The 19599-nt window shown below is 44.3% G+C and overlaps 1 protein-coding gene across 6 annotated transcripts in view; it reads right to left on the bottom strand.

Annotated features, from left to right (window-relative positions):
* The window catches only part of LOC129859543 (activin receptor type-2A), a 54959-nt gene that overhangs the window by 12812 nt on the left and 22548 nt on the right, over window positions 1-19599 (bottom strand). For 2 of the 6 annotated variants that reach the window (XM_055929426.1, XM_055929425.1), the window contains 4 exons: window positions 5543-5750; window positions 4476-4600; window positions 3200-3354; window positions 558-581 (listed from right to left, as the gene is read on the bottom strand). In XM_055929426.1, the coding sequence (XP_055785401.1) occupies window positions 558-581; window positions 3200-3354; window positions 4476-4600; window positions 5543-5750 (512 nt within the window). The remainder of the gene's footprint in view (window positions 1-557; window positions 582-3199; window positions 3355-4475; window positions 4601-5542; window positions 5751-19599) is intronic. The other 4 variants (XM_055929427.1, XM_055929428.1, XM_055929429.1 and 1 more) reach the window with 4 other exon arrangements.

Raw genomic sequence — 19599 nt, forward strand, 5'->3', positions numbered from 1 at the left:
ATCAGCACAAGAATGGTCCACGTTCCAAATGACACTATTCCCTACATAGTGCACTACTTTTGACCAGAATCCTATGGGCCCTGGGCAAAAGTACTGCAGTATATAGAGAAAAAGGCCTAATTTCAGAGGCAACCTTTCCGTATTCAATGGATTCCAACCCCTCTTTCATTTACATGTTGGCACACGACATCTTAGTTAGCTACCCTTGGTTGCATTGCAACAGACAAAAAAATGCAAAATATTATCATCCAAAGTGGACATCCATGCTCATAGAACGCATTTTGTACATTGACTCATGCATGCACTTTGTTTGGTCATTGGTTGATTCCACTGTATTTTGCATTACAAAGGATGAAAAAATGCATGACGTCCATGCAAAAATATGATTAAAAAGATCCATAAAAGCAACGATGACTCACATATAAAACAAACCCATCCCAAACAAATAAAAAATCGGGAAGCAGTCAGAAATTAAAACGGGCCCAGTTATCAAGCTCCCTCCCAACCAAAACCCACTGAAATTGAAAAGTGTTGGAGTTTAATTAAACGTATCTTACCTCTATCATTATATGAAAGGCGTGCTTGTTACAGGATAGAAAAGAGGCAAAAAGAAATGATTGTTTTCAGTGAGGGTGAAATGGAGGTAGATAAAGGAGCAGCAGTCACATCCCAGATGATAGATGACTCTGGTAAGAGAGAGATCTCTCCCCGTTTCTCCCCTCGCTCTCCAGCTTTACTCCTGGGCCTGTGATGTGAAAGCTGTGGGCCTCCTCCCTTTTCTTCTCTCTCGCCCCGCTCACTCCTCCTGGGTCTGGCGTGTGAAAGATGTGGGCCTGTGTTTGTAGTCAGCTACTGAATCAATTCCAGCTTCCCCTGATCTCTCATGGCTGTATGAAAAATAGAGCCCCGATAACAAATATGTGGACAGTATCGCCTGGCGCCGCAGCATCTGATGCCCATGTGTTTGTGCGGGAAAGCGAATATACGAAACATCTTTCCATGACAGACTGACCAGGTGAGTCCAGGTGAAAGCTATGACCTCTTATTGATGTCACATGTTAAATCCTCTTCAAATCAGTGTAGATGAAGGGGAGGAGACAGGTTAAAGAAGGATTTTTAAGCTTTGAACAGGGTTTGGTAGTAGGTGCCAGGTGCACCGATGTGTCAACTGCAACACTGCTGGGTCTTTCACGGTTAACAGTTTCCTGTGTGTATCCACCACCCAAAGGACATCCAGCCAACTTGACAACTGTGGGAAGCATTGGAGTCAACATGGGCCAGCATTCCTGTGGAACGCTTTCGACACCTTGTAGAGTCCACACCCTGACGAATTGAGGCTGTTCTGAGGGCAAAAGGGAGGAGGTACAACTCAATATTAGGAATGTATTCTTAATGTTTTGTACACTCAGTGCAGGCTAGTTAAAAGTATAGAATACTAATAGAGCAGCCATCTCCTTTTCTACCTAAGCCTTTTTTTATACTCAACTGTTTTCATACAGATGTAGGATCTTAATTTGATCACCCTGTTGCAGGAGAACTTTCCTGTAAGGTTTTAAAAGTTTGTAATTTCCACTTTGAAATGTCAGACTTGTTTCTCCCTAATGAAACGTGTATCAACCCCTACAAAAATATCCATTAATTATAATCCACATAAAAATTCAAATTTCCTGTTCCTGCAGGATTATTTTCCTGCTGTAGCGTACTGGCTCAAATTCAGATATGGACGCGATTGTGATTGTGGTGACCCTTGAAAGGTTGCCAATCCCTTCTCGCTCACTCTAACAAAGCACAGTAAGTGTTTACCTTTAAAAAGGCTCATTAATAATGGAGAGGCCTCAGCTCATGTTCCATACAGTAAGACAGGTAGTTAGGAGAGTGGCTGCTGTGCCCAAGCAGGACAGTCCTAAATGACATCCCTGCCAGAACTAGCCCTGGGCCTGTGTATGCATGTATTACTGCCAGACTCTGGCAACCTCTAGGACACTGGCTAACGGTGTCCTAGCATTTCCTGCAGTCCATTGTTGTATTCATAACAAATACACGGATGCTCTTAATGTACCTTCTCCAGGCTCACCTCACCTGTGTGTCACGACTGCTCGTCTGGCTACAGCAAAGCTTGAAACAAACCCACGTAGGGCAAATGAAACGGAGGGGCGCTCGTTGTAACAAATCAGACATGACGCAGAGATTAAGAGTCGAAGTGGGCAAGTTTAGTCCGGTGTCAGATCAGCTGCTCACAAGGCAATCAGCACTTCTGTTCAAAGGAGATGCGTTATAGATTAAACATGGACGCTTTAAGGGCCCAGGGTTAGAGCCAGCCTCCAGGGGAGGGAGAGAGGGGAGGAAAGGAGCGAGGGAGAGAGAGGGGGGGGGGGGCTGACTGCATTATTTATTTGTTTGTGCTTTACCCCTCACTTTCCCTTTGAGGCCTAAACCGCACCCTGGGTGCTCTCTCCTCCATGGCATCGTGGCCACGTAGTGCTGGGTTAGGGAGGCCAGAATAGTCCCAGCTCACCCCAGAAATAGATGACAAACACAGGGAGCCTGCCTGGCCCTGGGGTGGAGGAGTGGGGTCAGGACACATTGTTCCGTATATGACGCAGTAACCAAGCACAGTAACCAAACACTTCACGGCATCGTGGGCTCCCTCTCAAACACACTGCAAAGGGCAACAGGCGGAGGAAAGGCAGTGGCAGTGTTCTGGTGACATTTGTATTTATTGAACGGCAGTTTACAAAGAGCTGTACAGGAGCAGGCTTGAGTGAGCCACCCTTGTCCGACCTATGAGCACAGAGCCCTATCCTGTGAGCCTAACCAGGGTGAACAAACAACAGCTTTGTGTGTGTCCGTCGTGTGCCTGTGTGTGGGGCCATAGTAATGGCTTGAGTGCTGAGCAGATACACATTTCACAGTATTAGTGGCAGGCTGTGCCCACATACACTGCATGGCCTGCACGCACACACACACGGCCGCACGCGGTCCGAGTCGGGGCTAGGCTTCCTGTCACTCTCCAGCTAATCACGTGTGTTCACTTCAGATCAGCAGGTTCAATGTTCTCTCCTGCCATCCATTGTTTTGCATCCGTTTTCCTTGGAAATGTTAGTGAGTCACTCCTATATCAAGATTAAAATACCAAGCAGTGAGGAGTACGTCTTCCGTTTATTCTGGACATCGCACGCACACACTCTCACACTCTTACCTGTGTTGGCACCAGGACGGGCGGGTATGCCAGCTTGTGATGGCGGTACATCCAGAAGGAGAAGAGGACGATGGCGGCGATGCCCATAATGGGCACCAGAGAGTACAGCAGGGTGTTGAACAGCTGAGGCTTCTGGGTAAACGGGTTGGAGGTCGCTGTGGACGGGGGACCGGGGGGGAAGAGGGCGTTAATGGGGAGGAGGGGGAAGAAAATGAGAGGTAAGGGGTACATAAAGGTGCGTGAATGGGGAGGATGGTGGAAAGAGAGGGAAGGGGGTTGGTGAGGAGGCAGGGAGATGGAGAGGGAGAGAGAATACACCTTAATACAGGTTTGCAAATGGGCTTTGTTCCTCATATTTTCATCACGCCATACACAATGGTATCAGAAGACTAGTAGTGCAACACTCTAAAAATAGTTCCAACACAGCTCAACACATCTGGGTCGCTTCAACAAAATCCTCTAAATAGTGAGATTAATAGTGAAATGCATTTCATGAGAACTTAAGCCAGCAGCCAAAAATAACCACCGAAACAACCAAGTGACCCAAAAAACAAATAGCTAAGCCTTACTGTGCAGTGCGCCCACTTGTCATATCACAAAGATGTAGTATTTGATGTGATCAGCCACAGTTCTCTGCCATCACAGTTCTCTGCCATCACAGTTCTCTGCCATCACAGTTCTCTGCCATCACAGTTCTCTGCCATCACAGTTCTCTGCCATCACAGTTCTCTGCCATCACAGTTCTCTGCCATCACAGTTCTCTGCCATCACAGTTCTCTGCCATCACAGTTCTCTGCCATCACAGTTCTCTGCCATCACAGTTCTCTGCCATCACAGTTCTCTGCCATCACAGTTCTCTGCCATCACAGTTCTCTGCCATCACAGTTCTCTGCCATCACAGTTCTCTGCCATCACAGACATGGCTGGATTGCATTATTGCTGCGGTTTCCCTTCCTGTGACACTGAGGTTGTCTGGGGCTGGGCTTGGTGGCCCCGAAGGACGACACTAGTTGCTACACTCTTACTGGGCCTAGACTCAGACAGGTCCCTACTGGCCGCCATAGAGAGGAGGACAGTGGCCAGCCTGGACAGAGTTTCAAATTAAAGCAGTAGACCTACGGGCCCTGGTAAAGTAGAAGACCTTGTGTCTCCAGTGTTTGTTGGGGAATATGCCCCAGTGCCTCTTGGGTTATTCTTACTGACTGATTGTGTGTTTGGCTGGAAAACTGACAGAGGAGGATGTGACATTACATCAGCGTCCTGTGTGTGAACTTACATGATGATGACTTACTTTGGACAGCCTGCGTGTCGGGGCTGTAGAGGAACTTCTCGTTACACATGTTGCCTTCGCAGCAGCAGAAGAAGACGTCCGGACTCTCTTTCGTCTCCACACATTCACTACTGCGGCAGAGAGAGAGAAAGACAGAAGAGAACACCTCTGTCACAAAGGTAGAGAGCTGAGTGCTGGCAGCCCTCCACTGAACCGATCCACCTCTTTCTCTCTCTGGGGAGGAAGAACTACATCTTTACAGGAAGAGAGACAACCACTGACAAGTGCTGTAGTAGAAACGAGAAATGAAAGACAGGACGTAAGCAGAGCTTTATGCACTATACTAAAAGCCAATTTATGCTTGATCCGAAAATGTGGTGTGTGGTCGGAGACGCCGTATGGAGGGGTGTGATGCAATTGCGGAGCCTCCGGAGGCAGGCAGAGGCCAAATTGAGCTCCGTACCGCATCGCCATGCGCCTCTCAAATTTCGTAACAATACGGAGGGCTCCGTGTAGCGCCGCATTGACACAATTGGTTGACGGTAGGTGAGGGCGGGAGGTCCTGTATAAACACAAAACTCACTTCCTTGACAACTTCCTTCACAACAGCTCTGCGCTGCTCGGCGAAGGGCAATAAGTATGAACGCCCTGACGTCTGCAGAGGCCATATCACCGTACATTCTGCACGGCCAATGCAGATGTCGGATTCACCATGCAGCGCCTTTAAAAGACGTACTAAGTCAACCGTCATACAAAGGACAGTATGACCTAAACTAATTGTGTTAGTCACAATTAGACAGTGACTAACACCAGTGACTAACTATCTGGAAGAAAGGACTGAAGTACAGTGCTTCAGACCACCAACCCTTAAACACTAGCACTAAGTTTAATAAGAATATATGACATTTACCAAACACTTATCCAAAGTGACTGTTTCCGTGCATACATTTTCATGTATCGGAGGTCCCGGAAATCAAACCCACTATCTTGGCACCATGCTCTACTAACTGAGCTAAAGAGAACCACTAAGCCCTGAGGCTACAATCTTGCCTCAGAATAAGACACTACCTAACCTGTCATAGCAGTTGACATCGTCCAGCCAGCAGCCCTGCTTGACGATCTCGATGGTTCCCGAGGTGTTTTTCCAGGTGGCGAAGCAGTGGAGCCTCTTGTCCTTGTCTCCGTAGCAAGGCTCGATGCCACTGCGGTTGGTTCGCTCCTTCTCCCAGCTAGAGTTGTAGTATACGCACTCCTGTGTCTCCGAGCGACCCAGGATTGCACCTACAGGACAGAGCAAGAGACACACAAGGAGAACAGGTCATTCAGCCTGTACTCTACATACAGTGCATTTGAAAAGTATTCAGACCCCTTCACTTTTTAATCTTGCTACGTTAGAGCTGTATTCTAAAATTGATTAAATAAAAAATGTTCCTCAATCTACATACAACACCCCATAATGACATTGCTAACATTTTTTTTTTTAAACTGTTTTTGCTAACACAAAAAAACTAATTTAAATAACAATTCAGACTTTTTGCTATGAGTCTTGAAATTGAGCTCAGGTGTATCCTGTTTCCATTGATCATCCTTAAGATGTTTGATTGGAGTCCACCTGTGGTAAATTCAATTGATTGGGCATGATTTGGAAAAGCACACACCTGTCTATATAAGGTCCCACAGTTGACAGTGAATGTCAGAGAAAAAAACAAGCCATGAGGTCGAAGGAATTGTCTGTAGAGCTCCGAGACAGGATTGTGTGCGAGGCACAGATCTGGGGAAGGGTAGCAAAACATTTCTGCAGCATTGAAGGTCTCCAAGAACACAGTGGCTTCCATCATTCTTAAATGGAAGTTTGGCACCACCAAGACTCTTCCTAGAGCTGGCCGCCCGGCCAAACTGAGCAATCGGGGGTGAAGGGACTTTGTCAGGGAGGTGACCAAGAACCCGATGGTCACTGAAAAGAGCTCCAGAGTTCCTCTGTGGAGATGGAAGAACCTTCCAGAAGGACAACCATCTCTGCAGCATCCCAACAATCAGGCCTTTAAGGTAGAGTGGCCAGACGGAAGCCACTCCTCAGTAAAAGGCACATGAACGCCCGCTTGGAGCTTTCCAAAAGGTACCTAAAGGACTCTCAGACCATGAGAAACAAGATTCTCTGGTCTGATGAAACTAAGGTTGAACTCTTTGGCCTGAATGCCAAGCATCACATCTGAAGGAAACCAGGCACCATACCTACGATGAAGCATGGTGGTGGCAGCATCATGTTGTGGGGATGTTTTTCAGCGGCAGGGACTGGGAGACTAGTCAGGATCGAGGGAAAGATGAACGGAGTAAAGTACAGAGATCCTTGATGAAAACCTGCTCCAGAGAGCTCAGGACCTCAGACTGGGGCGAAGGTTTACCTTCCAACAGGGCAACGACCCTAAGCACACAGCCAAGACAACGCAGGAGTGGCTTCGGGACAAGTTTCTGAATGTCCTTGAATGGCTCAGCCAGAGCTCGGACTTGAACCCGATTTAACATCTCTGGCGAGACCTGAAAATAGCTGTGCAGCGACGCTCCCTATCCAACCTGACAGAGAATGGGAGAAACTCCCCAAATACAGGTGTGCCAAACTTGTATGGTCACACCCAAGAAGATTCAAGGCTGTAATCACTGCCAAAGGTGCTTCAACAAAGTACTGAGTAAAGGGTCTGAATATTTATGTAAAGGTGATATTTCAGTTTTTTTTTATTCTAAAAAAACGTTTTTTTTTGCTTTGTAATTATGCTGTATTGTGTGTAGATTGATGTTTAAATATGTTTTATAAATGTTAGAATAAGGCTGTAACGTAACAAAATGTGGTAAAAGACAATGGGTCTGAATGCACTGTACAACATAGGCTAACAGAGCTCATAACAGGGCAGCAATTGCCTCAACTAGTGTTCATTCATATCATTTGTTCAGTTCACTGGACAGTAGTGTATGGATGTCAAATAGGTCCGCTTTTACTATCGGACTGATTGATTAACTGACGCAGGCTAAAAGTGGCATTCTGTTTACAGCCTATGTGTCCTTAAAAAGACACAGACAGATGCAGTGCACACACAGGAAAACAACACGTGCATTTTCAAATAGAACAGCTAGGCTATTGATGTGTACAGCAGCTTCCATGTAACTGAGGTATGGGTCCAACTTTAGCTACGTCATGTATTTTTCAGCAGGGCACTGACAATCAGTCAGGCTGAAAGAAAAGGGCTACGGAAGTCAAGTGCTTTTGGCCAGAGTCGGGCTGCAGCGGTTGGTCGTTTTAAACTACAACGTCAACAGCATCCAGGCTGAGGGCACTCTCTACCAAAATGGTGGTGGATAAGGGGAGTTTCCCCCTTACTATGTAAAGCGCTTTGGGTACCTCAGTTGGTAGAAAGGCGCTATATAAATCCAATCCTCACTGTTGCTGTGCTTTGCACTTGCCTCACAGTTAGAGAACTGCACACACAGGGAGGGCCAAAGTCCAGCAATAATCATTAAGGAATGAGCTTCCCCCCTGATACAAGGGGGATTTGTTAATCCGATTTATAAGTGGTCAAAAAAAGATGATCCCATACAAACAGACCTCAGTTAACATCTATTAAACAGGTGAAACATAATTGTTCCAGCGGGTAAGAGAAGGAGTACTGCTCTCAGTGCTCTGTCCTACTGCTCTAAGCTACCATTCTTCCAGTGGGAATCCTGTAATTCCCACCTCACAACCCTGAGAAGACCCATGTTCGGGAACCAAACTCCCAGTCCTCTCTCCCTTGGCTTGGGTTGGCCCAGCCTGAAACTGATCCGGCCCTGGTTCTCCTGCCCCCTCAGCTTGCTCTGGTTGGTTCTCTCACTCAGGAACTAAGAACAGCTCTGGCAGTGGGCTGTGCTGCTCTGTGCCCAGGCTGTAGGCTGTTGTAGGGCCGTTTTATCCCCTGGTATCTCAAACCCTGGCTCGGCTTGGCAGACCTGGGCTCAACAGCACCACGTCACTGCCTCAGACACAGACTGCCAGGGCTGCTGTGTGTGGGTGGGAGGCCAAATGCTCTCTCTCTCTCCTCACAGGAGCAAAAGGCAATGCTGAGAATCAGATGCAGGTGGTTCTCTTCCTGTATTCAAGAATATGCTGTTTTATGGAAGCCTTTGGGCAATTCCATGGTAACGGAATTACGCTTCGACTCAGTTTTCAATTAAAATGTATGCCAAACAAAAACCATTGATTTCAAAGTTTAACAAACTAACTCCATGCACAATGTCTACATTTAAAAAGTTCCACAAATTGTCACAAAAACTAATTACTATTAAGAATGATGCAAACATTGCTAAGAGAATTACGGTAAAATATCCCTCTGTTAATGCAGGTTTTCCAAAAACTCTTAAATATCTGCTCCGAATTAAGACTGAAAAATGTCTGCAGAAAGAAAATGGTGTCAGCTATGACATGACAGCAATTTATTTTGGTTATTGAACTACGGTAGGTAGTAAGTGGATTTACATCCGGTAACGGAAATACGAGAGACAGAGAGAGAGGCAGAGGGAGATTGTCCAGACGGTTTTCACAGTCTTGCTTTGACCACCAGACAACAGAAAAAAACTGTTATGAGCTGAACATAACAGTATGCCAGTGGAAGGGAGAACAGTAGCAAGAGACCAAACTGTGGTTTGTGGCTACTATGATTTCTATGAATTCTGCTACTGATTTGGTAACAAAATTACCAGTTTTAAATCACAACCTAATAATTAATAACCAAACTTGTTATCAGTTAAAACACTATTACTACTTGGTAGGTCTACCTTTCCTTATCCTCCCTCTTCACGAGAGAGAGCGAAATGAGAAAATATCTTAAAAACAGGTCCAATGCAGATGTTTTTAACTCAATATAAAATAATTTCTGGGTAACAATTACAGTGACTTCAGAAAGTGTTCATACTCCTTGACTTTGTCCACATTTTGTTGTGTTACAGCCTGAATTTAAAAATGTATTAATTGAGATTGTGTCACTGCCCTACACACAATACCCCATTATGTTAAAGTGGAATTATGTTTTTAGAAATGCTTTCAAATTAATACAAAATTAAAAGCTGAAATGTCTTGAGTCAATAAGTATTCAACCCCTTTGCTATGGCAAGCCTAAATAAGTTCAGGAGTAAAAATGTGCTTAAGTAACAATACATTGTATGGACTCACTGTGTGCAACAGTGTTTAACATGATTTTTTAAATGACTACCTCATCTCTGTACCCCACAAATACAGATAATTGTAAGGTTCCTCAGTCAAGCAGTGAATTTCAAACACAGATTCAACCACAAAGACAAGGGAGGTTTTCCAATGCCTCGCAAAGGAGGGCACCTAATTGGTAGATTTATAAAAAAAAGACACTGAATATCCCTTTGAGCATGGTGAAGTAGTGACACTTTGGATGGTGTATCACCCAGTCACTACAAAAATACAGGTGTCCTTCCTAATGCAGTTGCTGGAGAGAAAGGAAACCGCTCAGGGATTTCACCATCAGGCCGACGATGACTTTAAAATCTCTGGCAAGCCATGAAAATGGCTGTCTAGCAATGATCAACAACCAACTTGACAGAGTTTGAAGAAGTTTTAAAAGAATAATGTTCAAATATATTGTAAAATCCAGGTGTGCAAAGCTCTTAGGTACTTACCCAGAAAGACTAACAGTTGTAATCGCTGCCAAAAGGTGATTCAAACATGTATCAATACTTATGTAAACTATATATTTCTGTATTTAATTTAATTACATTTGCAAACATTTCTAACAACATTGTTTTCAATTTGTCATTATGGGGTATTGTGTGTAGGGTGAGGGAAAAAAAGTGATCCATTTTGAATTCAGGCTGTAACAACAAAAGGTGGAATAAGTCAAGGGGTATGAATACTTTCTGAAGGGACCTTACTGTGATTGTTTTCTAGTAAAATGGTAATAAAAAAGCTTCTCGCAAAGAGAAATGTCTCAAGCAACAATTTTGCTAGGGCTGTGTGAGTGGTTTGAGTGGAGGGGGGGAATGGGCTGTTCTTGGCAGAGAGGTTTGGAACTCTTTCTTATTGGCCTATTAATTAATTTAACACATGGTGATGTCACAATGGAAGGACAAAACTCCATCCCACCAAAACAGGCTGAAATTTCAGCAGTCTTTTCAAACGCTCTTACACTAAAAGGGAAGTACACAATTTCAAAATATTATCCCAACCTCAGTGTGGAAATATATATAAAACACAGGAAAATCTCATTAGACTGCACTGCCTTTAACCTCTACAGGATCAGTGTCTCTAAACCGGGATGGTTGTTGCTAACATGCGCTAATGTGACTATAATGAGTTGTAAACAACAATCAACCTTCCGGGACATAGACATGTCTTATATGGGCAGAAAGCTTAAATTCTTGTTAATCCAACTGCAGTATTGAATTTACAGTAGCTATTACAGTGAAAAAATACCATGCTATTGTTTGAGGAGAGTGCACAACAAAACACTTATCATGGCAACTGGTTTGATACACTCACCTCTGAAGGTAAATAATGAATTTATATTCAGTAAACTTGCTCTGATTTGTCATCCTGAGGGTTCCAGAGATAAAACGTAGCATAGTTTTGTTTGATAAAATCAATAGTTATATTCAAATGTAGGAACTGGGTTCTACAGTTTGAACCCCTGCTGTCTGTTAGATTTGGGTATGTCATTTTAGGCGGAAATGGAAAGAAAGGGTCCGATTGTTACGCTAGGGGTCAGATTATTATTATTATTTTTTTTTTTTAAATAATGTTCCCAAGGTATACGGACTACATCTCAGGTCCAGAGCGTAGAATATGCATATATTTTACAGATTAGGATAGAAAACACTCCAAAGTTTCCATGCTAATTTGGGGCTAGCTGTTGTAGTATTGATTGATACACTCACAAAAGCTTGGATTGCTTTCGCTGCAAAGCATATTTTCAAAATCTGACACGATAGGTGGATTAACAAGCTACGCTGTGTTTTGGTATATTTCACTTGTGATTGCATGATAAATATTTTTAGTAATATTTTGCGCCCTGCAATTCAGCGGTTGTTTAGGAAAATGATCCCGCTAAAGGGATCCGTAGCACAGAGAAGTTAAGAGGTTTTAAAAGATGTGGGTTTTAGTAACGGAATTGGCAATGCAATGTTTTTTTAAACTTATAGGAGGCAAATCATTTATTTTGATATTAGTTGGCAGGGGTCTTTACTTCAACATGATTGTGTTTTGATGTACTGTATATCTAATAGCCTACTCTTTTCTGGTAGATGTCTTCCATTGGTGGAAAAAGTACCCAATTGTCATACTTGAGTAAAAGTTAAGATACCTTAATAGAAAAAGACTCAAGTAAAATCCTACTTGAGTAAAAGTCTAAAAGTATTTGGTTTTAAATATACTTAAGTATCGAAAGAAATTACAAATTCTTTACATAAAGCAAACCAGACGGTACCATTTAAAAAATATACATTTTAAATTTGTTAATTTACGGATAGCCAAGGTTACACTGCAAAAGTCAGACATAATTTACAAACAAAGCTTGTGTTTAGTGAGTCCGCTAGATCAGAGACAGTAGAGATGACCAGGGATGTTCTCTTGATAAGTGTGTGATTTAGACAACTTCCCTGTTCTGCTAAGCGTTCAAAATGTAACAGGTACTTTTGGGTGTCAGGGAAAATGTATGGAGTAAAAAGTACATCATTTTCTTTAGGAATGTAGTAAAAGATGTCAAAAATATAAATAGTAAAGTATTACTTAAAAGTATTTTAACTTAAGTACTTTACACCACTGCTGTCGTCTAGGACTCCTATTCCATCCATTTGACCAGAAATCAAAGCCTTTTCTTACTCCACATTTTTAGAATTGAAAAATCCACAAATACCTCAACTTCTCAAATATAGACTAGCTTTCATTTGACACCCAATTTGACATGCTCCTATGAACTTCACGTCGGTGCTCATGGGTCCTTTTAGATGGAAATTCCCCTTTACATAAATTAGCCAATGTAGCTCTACAGTACAAACGAAGCAATATTGCACACAATGTTCCTGTAGGATAAGTTTAACACTAGACTATTGAACAGAATGGAAGCAAAAAAACTTCCAAAAGAAATGCTCAATCAATCTCCTGACTCGATCGCTAGTTACTGCTCCTTCAGATACCAATCAGGGTGAGTGCATAGCATAGCCCACACAAAATGGCAGATATGCCTGAAGAACACATTCCCTCCCACACAACAGCTCTGTGTCCCAAATGGCACCCTATTCCCTACATAGTGCACTATTTTTGACCAGTGCCTCTGTTCAAAGGTAGTGCACTATGTAAGGAATAGGGTGCCATTTGGGACACATTAGTTTTATGGTACAGAACAACTCTTAATTTTTCAACACCTTTGATGCTGTTCTAACAATGATTTATTTGTTTGCAGAGAGATATTACATAAGTGAGAGTGAGAAACTTCTCGGAAACATCTTAAAGCTTTTCAGAATGAGTCATATGTTGTAGTGATTTGTGGGATTCAGGTTAAACTCAAGATTAAATAAATGGGTGGATGTTTGTAGCGTCATACTGCAATGAGGATTTCTGGGCAGGTGTGGGTATGAATAAATATTCAACAGATTAAAAACAGGCGCAATAAAACAAACAGCCTGAAAACAAACCAAAAAGCTTATAAATCTAATATCAAGATATTGAGGTTCAGAAGAAGAACTAAAAATGACTTCAGTCCAGGCTCACTGTTTAAAACCATTCCTAACCACAAGCCTCTGTTAAACAGAACGGATACGTGTGTGACATGTTTTCAATGAAAGTAGTTCATCCTTCTGTTTAACAAAAGTAATCCGCCAGAATTAACGTAATCCACAAAGCATGGAACAAAATAGTCATAACACTTTGCGAAACTAGTCTGGAGGAACCATATGGTTTCAAGCCCCATCATAATCGGAGCTGTTTCTTGTGGTTAGCCAAATAAACACTCAAGAGCCAGGCATTCAGACTTAACAAAAACATCCCTCACCACAGCTTTACAATGAGCTAACCCGCAAACGTCTGTCAACTCATGATCCCTTGTTAGAAGGAACTGCAGTTGTAGCGTTACGATAACCCAATGTCGGAGGAAATGTCAATATACAGAGGTCTTTGTGCTACAGAAGACATGGTGGTACTTAGTCATGCACCGATTTGACATTTTTGGCCGACACCGATATTTTCCTTGCCAAAAAACAATACTAATAACCGATATTTACAATTTTAGTGGCCTTTTAAGCATTCTAGTACAGTTAAATAGTTCACACACATGGATGCAACGGTCTCAGGCACTGCATCTCAGTGCAAGAGGGGTCACTACAGTCCCTGGTTCGAATCCAGGCTGTATCACATCCGGCCGTGATTGGGAGTCCCATAGGGCGGCGCACAATTGGCACAGCGTCGTCCGGGTTTGGCCGGGGTAGGCCGTCATTGTAAATAAGAATGTTCTTAACTGACTTGCCGAGTTAAATAAAAGGTTACACATACACACATTTTTTGGTCATATGTCCCCATTACCAGTAAAACATAATCAAAACCCATTTCTTTCACTTACTTGCTGTGCTGTTTTGTTCATTTGTTCAGTCGTTTCATTCTCAACCAGGATTTCAGCAAAAACTCAGCAAAAAAAGAAACGTCCCTTTTTCAGGACCCGGTCTTTCAAAGATAATTCGTAAAAATCCAAACAACTTCACAGATCTTCATTGTAAAGGGTTTAAACATTGTTTCCCATGCTTGTTCAATGAACCATAAACAATTAATGAACATGCACCTGTGGCACGTTCGTTAACACACTAACAGCTTACAGACGGTAGGCAATAAACGTCACAGTTATGAAAACTTAGGACACCAAAGAGGCCTTTCTACTGCCTCTGAAAAACTCCAAAAGAAAGATGCCCAGGGTCCCTGCTCATCTGTGTGAACGTGCCTTAGGCATGCTGCAAGGAGGGATGAGGATTGCAGATGTGGCCAATAAATTGCAATGTCCGTACTGTGAGGCCTAAGAAAGCGCTACAGGGAGACTGCGAGGACGATCAGCTGTCCGTCCTCGCAGTGGCTGACCACGTGTAACAACACCTGCACAGGATAGGTACATCCGAACATCACACCTGCGGGACAGGTACAGGATGGCAACAACTGCCCGAGTTACACCAGGAAGGCACAATCTCTCCATCAGTGCTCAGACTGTCCGTAATAGGCTGAGAGAGGCTGGACTGAGGGCTTGTAGGCCTGTTGTAAGGCAGGTCCTCACCAGACATCACCGGCAACAACGTCGCCTATAGGCACAAACCCACCGTCGCTGGACCAGACAGGTCTGGGAAAAAGTGCTCTTCACTGACGAGTCGCGTTTTTTTCTCACCAGGGGTGATGATCGGATTGGTGTTAATCGTTGAAGGAATGAGCGTTACACCGAGGTCTGTACTCTAGAGCGGGATTGATTTGGAGGTGGAGGTGGAGGGTCCGTCATGGTCTGGGGTGGTGTGTCACAGCATCACCGGACTGAGCTTGCTGTCATTGCATGCAATCTTAACACTGTGCGTTACAGGGAAGACATCCTCCTCCCTCATGTGGTTCCCTTCCTGCAGGCTCAACCTGACATGACCCTCCAGCATGACAATGCCACCAGCCATACTGCTCGTTCTGTGTGTGATTTTCTGCAAGACAGGAATGTCAGTGTTCTGCCATGGCCAGCGAAGAGCCCGGATCTCAATCCCATTGAGCACGTCTAGTACCTGTTGGATCGGAGGGTGAGGGCTAAGGCCATTTCCCCCAGAAAGGTCCGGGAACAGGTGCAGGTGCCTTGGTGGAAGAGTCGGGTAACATCTCACAGCAAGAACTGGCAAATCTGGTGCAGTACATGAGGAGATGCACTGCAGTACATAATGCAGCTGGTGGCCACACCACTGACATACTTTTGATTTTGATCCTCCCCTTTGTTCAGGGATACATTATTCTATTTATGTTAGTCACATGTCTGTGGAACTTGTTCAGTTTCTCTCTCAGTTGTTGAATCTTGTTATGTTCATACAAACATTTACACATGTTAAGTTTGCTGAAAATAAACGAGGTTGACAGTGAGAGGACTTTTGTTTGTTGCCGAGTTTACATGTCAAGCAGTAAAGTTTCAGCGCTGTCTGTCTGTGGCCTCACTTCCTCGGTGCGCACTGTCACTGTGTCCATTTCCATCATGTCCAGCTGTGTATGTAACATTTCACGTAAACCCTGTTTCTTGTCTGCGTCGAAGTAGCGGTCATTGTACATAGCATCGAGCATGGTGGCGACACAGTAAAGAGAGAATGCCACCGAATAGCTTTGTTGAGCAGGCGTTTCAATGCCACGACAGAGGGTATCACGTCAACTGCGCCTGCAGCACACAAGCTTATTTATCGAGTCAGTTGTTTGAATGGAGCTAGCTAGTGTGATCATGTTTCAAACATGTTCTCAAATGCCATTGAAATGGCAGCAGAGGTATGACAACCAGCACATTCATGAGCATGCACTATGACTTTCCTCAGTAGGAAATCCTCGACGACCCACTGTGCTGTCAGACTCATCATGCTCATGGGGTTGACATCGCTGGCCCAAATGTCAGTCGTAAAGCTAATAGCAGTGACGCAATGTAAAAACATTTTTTGTTGCAGTGACGCCATTACTGTGTAACTCCGGTAGGGCAAAATCTGAAAAATAGCACACTTGGTAGTGTGTACCGGTGCTCGACCAGTCGGCGAAAGCCAACATCACCCACGACAGAGAACAATTGAATGTCAAAGGCAATGAATTCCATTATATTGGAGTGAATGGATTTCGCCGCCTTTGAGTTGTCTCGCTGAAATGTTCTTACTCTTTCAAATGACTGCTCGATCCACACAGCAGACATTGAGGGCTAGGTTAGGAATGCTGTGTTGCACATGTAGCGCTACATTTTACGTGGCGTCATTACGTCATGTACCTACGTTATATAGGTATGCACGTCAGCTTTGACATCAGTTTTGCACATTGGCATTAAACTAGACATCGGGCCGATGCTGTTGGCATTTTTAGCTAATATCGTCCGATTCCGATATGTTCACTGATATATCGTGCATCCCAAGTCGTACTACTACTGTACATGGAGAGAGAGCAGTGCTGCTCACAGCAATACTTACTCTGATTTGCCCCCTGCTCAGTGTAGCTTAACTATCACTCTGCCCTGAGTGCCCTCCCTTTCTAGCTTGGAGAACATATTTGTCCTTATATGTACTGAAACATGCCCACAGTATAAGCATTAACTAAGTTTAAGGGAACTTTAATTGGCTACTTTCAGTACAAGCAAATGCAAAGTGAACATTGTCCACCAGACAACCTCCCATTCCCCACTCAACCTAAATGCAATCAAATGTTGTGGTTTAGACCGACAGGGCCATTGCCTTCATGTACATTACACTGACTGACAGGCTGGTGGACTGCAGTACAGGGAGCGAGTCTGGGCTTGGCAGCCTCACCAAAGGCTCCCTGACTCCCTGCCTGCCTGCCTTGTTGCCTGTCCAGAAGCCAAAAGGTGATGCTGGGACTGAGAAGGTAATCATACGAGCTTGAGGACCGGAGCATTTAAGGGCTCCGCTCAGTCCAGTGGCTATCAATGTGGCCCCCCTGTAAGGTCAGGGCCTCTGGGCAGGTGTCCAGTCGGTATTCCGCCATGATTAAAACAATTTTGTATAGCTGCCTAGACTAACTACCAATCTAAAATTGGTAGCTGACATGGCTAATTGAGTGACTGACAAGAGAAAAACTGCTGATACACAGCCACATTTCAAAATTGCACCTTGTGTATTGGGCCTCCCGGGTGGCGCAGTGGTCTAGGGCACTGCATCGCAGTGCTAGCTGCGCCACCAGAGTCTCTGGGTTCGCGCCCAGGCTCTGTCGCAGCCGGCCGCAACCGGGAGGTCCGTGGGGCGACGCACAATTGGCATAGCGTCGTCCGGGTTAGGGAGGGTTTGGCCGGTAGGGATATCCTTGTCTCAGTATGTAAAATGTAATGAAATGTAATAAAATGTATGCAATCTACTGTAAGTCGCTCTGGATAAGAGCGTCTGCTAAATGACTAAAATGTAAATGTAAAAATGTATTCTACTATTCTAACTCTCAACAGTAAGTTGAGACCCAGACTGAGTTCCTTAACCCTCCAGAAATGTAACTTATGTCTCTTACGTCTGGAACCGGCCCTGCATGGGGGACCTCCTGCACTGCCGTGTGTGTGTAAACCAAACTATTCATTAAAAGACTTGGCATAGTCATAGCAGACAGAGGGTGGAATTTCTCATGATGTTGATTAAATAAATTACAAGAATATTAAAATCGACACAAAGACACAGAGCAAATATCCTAATGAATAATGATTGACGATTCGCTTGTTGATTTTGTGAGAGATTGGCATACAGAACGCAAATAAATTCCACCGAATTACCTCAAGGTGGGTGCATCTTTACCCTTAAAAAAAAAACAATCCCTGTTCTCGCGATGATGCCCAGTGCCAAGATGGAGTGAAAGGGAATTCATTTGAGAAATCTCCAGTGAGTTATTAATTCAGTTGCTCCCCGAGTACAACATTACACCAGCCTTTACAACGGACTGATTTCAGGGGTCACTCCAGGATAAACTGAAGAACATATTTTTTTGTTTTGTTTATAATGTACTTTCAACCCCTTTTTCTCCCCAATTTTGTGATATCGAAGTGGTAGTTACAGTCTTGTCCTATCGCTGCAACTCCCGTACGGACTCGGGAGAGGCAAACGTCGAGAGCCATGCGTCCTCCGAAACACGACCCTGACAAGCCACACTGCTTCTTGACACAATGCTCGCTTAACCCGGAAGCCAGCCGCACCAATGTGTCAGAGGAAACACCTTACAACTGGTGACCGAACTCAGCGTGCATGCTCCCGGCCTGCCACAAGGAGTCAATGAGCGCGATGGGACAAGGACATCCGGCCGGCCAAATCCTCCCCTAAACCGGACGACGCTGGGCCAATTGTGCGCCGTCTCATGGGTCTCCCGGTTGCGGCCGGCTGCAACACAGCCCGGGATCGAACACAGGTCTGTATTGACACCTCAAGCACTGCTGCTAGTATAGGGGAATGGCAAGAAGTTAAACGGTAATGCTTTTACCTCCAACAGCACTGGAGCTAGCCAAAGGCAAGAGTGCAGAGGTCTCGCGAGACTTAAGAACTGGCTTTGTGAGGAGAGTAGTGGACATGGGCTAAGAATGAACAAGTTCAGTATATAGTATTTCACCCAGTTTCTTTGGATTGTGTTCTACCGTTTTGTTCCTACTGAATACAACCCGGGTTCTCTGCAGTTGGGACTAGGAGCAGCTTTTACTACACCTACTACAACTTTCTAGCTGGAATAGTGACTTGTTTCAGTCTGTCAAACTGAAAAATTGGGGCAATTACAGCCAGCTGTTTGTCTGACTGGAGGCACAGCAGCTGCCGAGGCTCGTAGCTGATACGTAGGAAGTGTCGCAAATGGCACCCTTTTCCCTATATAGCGCACTACTTTTGACCAGGCCCCATTAGAGCTGCATGGTGAAACACTGCTTACTTCTGCAAAGCTGATATCCTACGGAGTCAGCACTAATTGTAATGACATATAGCCTAATGTTTATTTTTCCAGGACCCTGATGCTTTCACGTGACGTTAGAAAAAACCTTTACGTCAGGCATTTTAGGGTCCAGGTCAGGTAAATAAAGCAGCATCAAGAAGCAGAGTAGCAGACGCCTGAAGAAATTGTTTTTCATTCTCTTCTTGGCTATGTCGAGAGTACCGGGGCATCATATTACAATACCAACAACAACTGGCAGGAAAAGATATGGGGTGAGAGAGGGGTCCCTTAAACAGCTAACAGCTCTACTGTCACTGGGGAGTGTTCAACTTCTAGAACCACTTGTTACTACTCAGTTACACTCAGTTGACTCCTTCAACCCAATAACTGTATTGCACAATTACAACCAACTTGAGTACGAAGATGTAGCGTTACCTGATTAAGAAAAACCTTTGGTTCTGTTCTATGCATTACAGATCTACTCGTCTCTCACCACAACCGCTGTGGGGG

Source organism: Salvelinus fontinalis, chromosome 7 (assembly GCF_029448725.1).
Source record: "Salvelinus fontinalis isolate EN_2023a chromosome 7, ASM2944872v1, whole genome shotgun sequence".
Lineage (NCBI taxonomy): Eukaryota > Metazoa > Chordata > Actinopteri > Salmoniformes > Salmonidae > Salvelinus > Salvelinus fontinalis.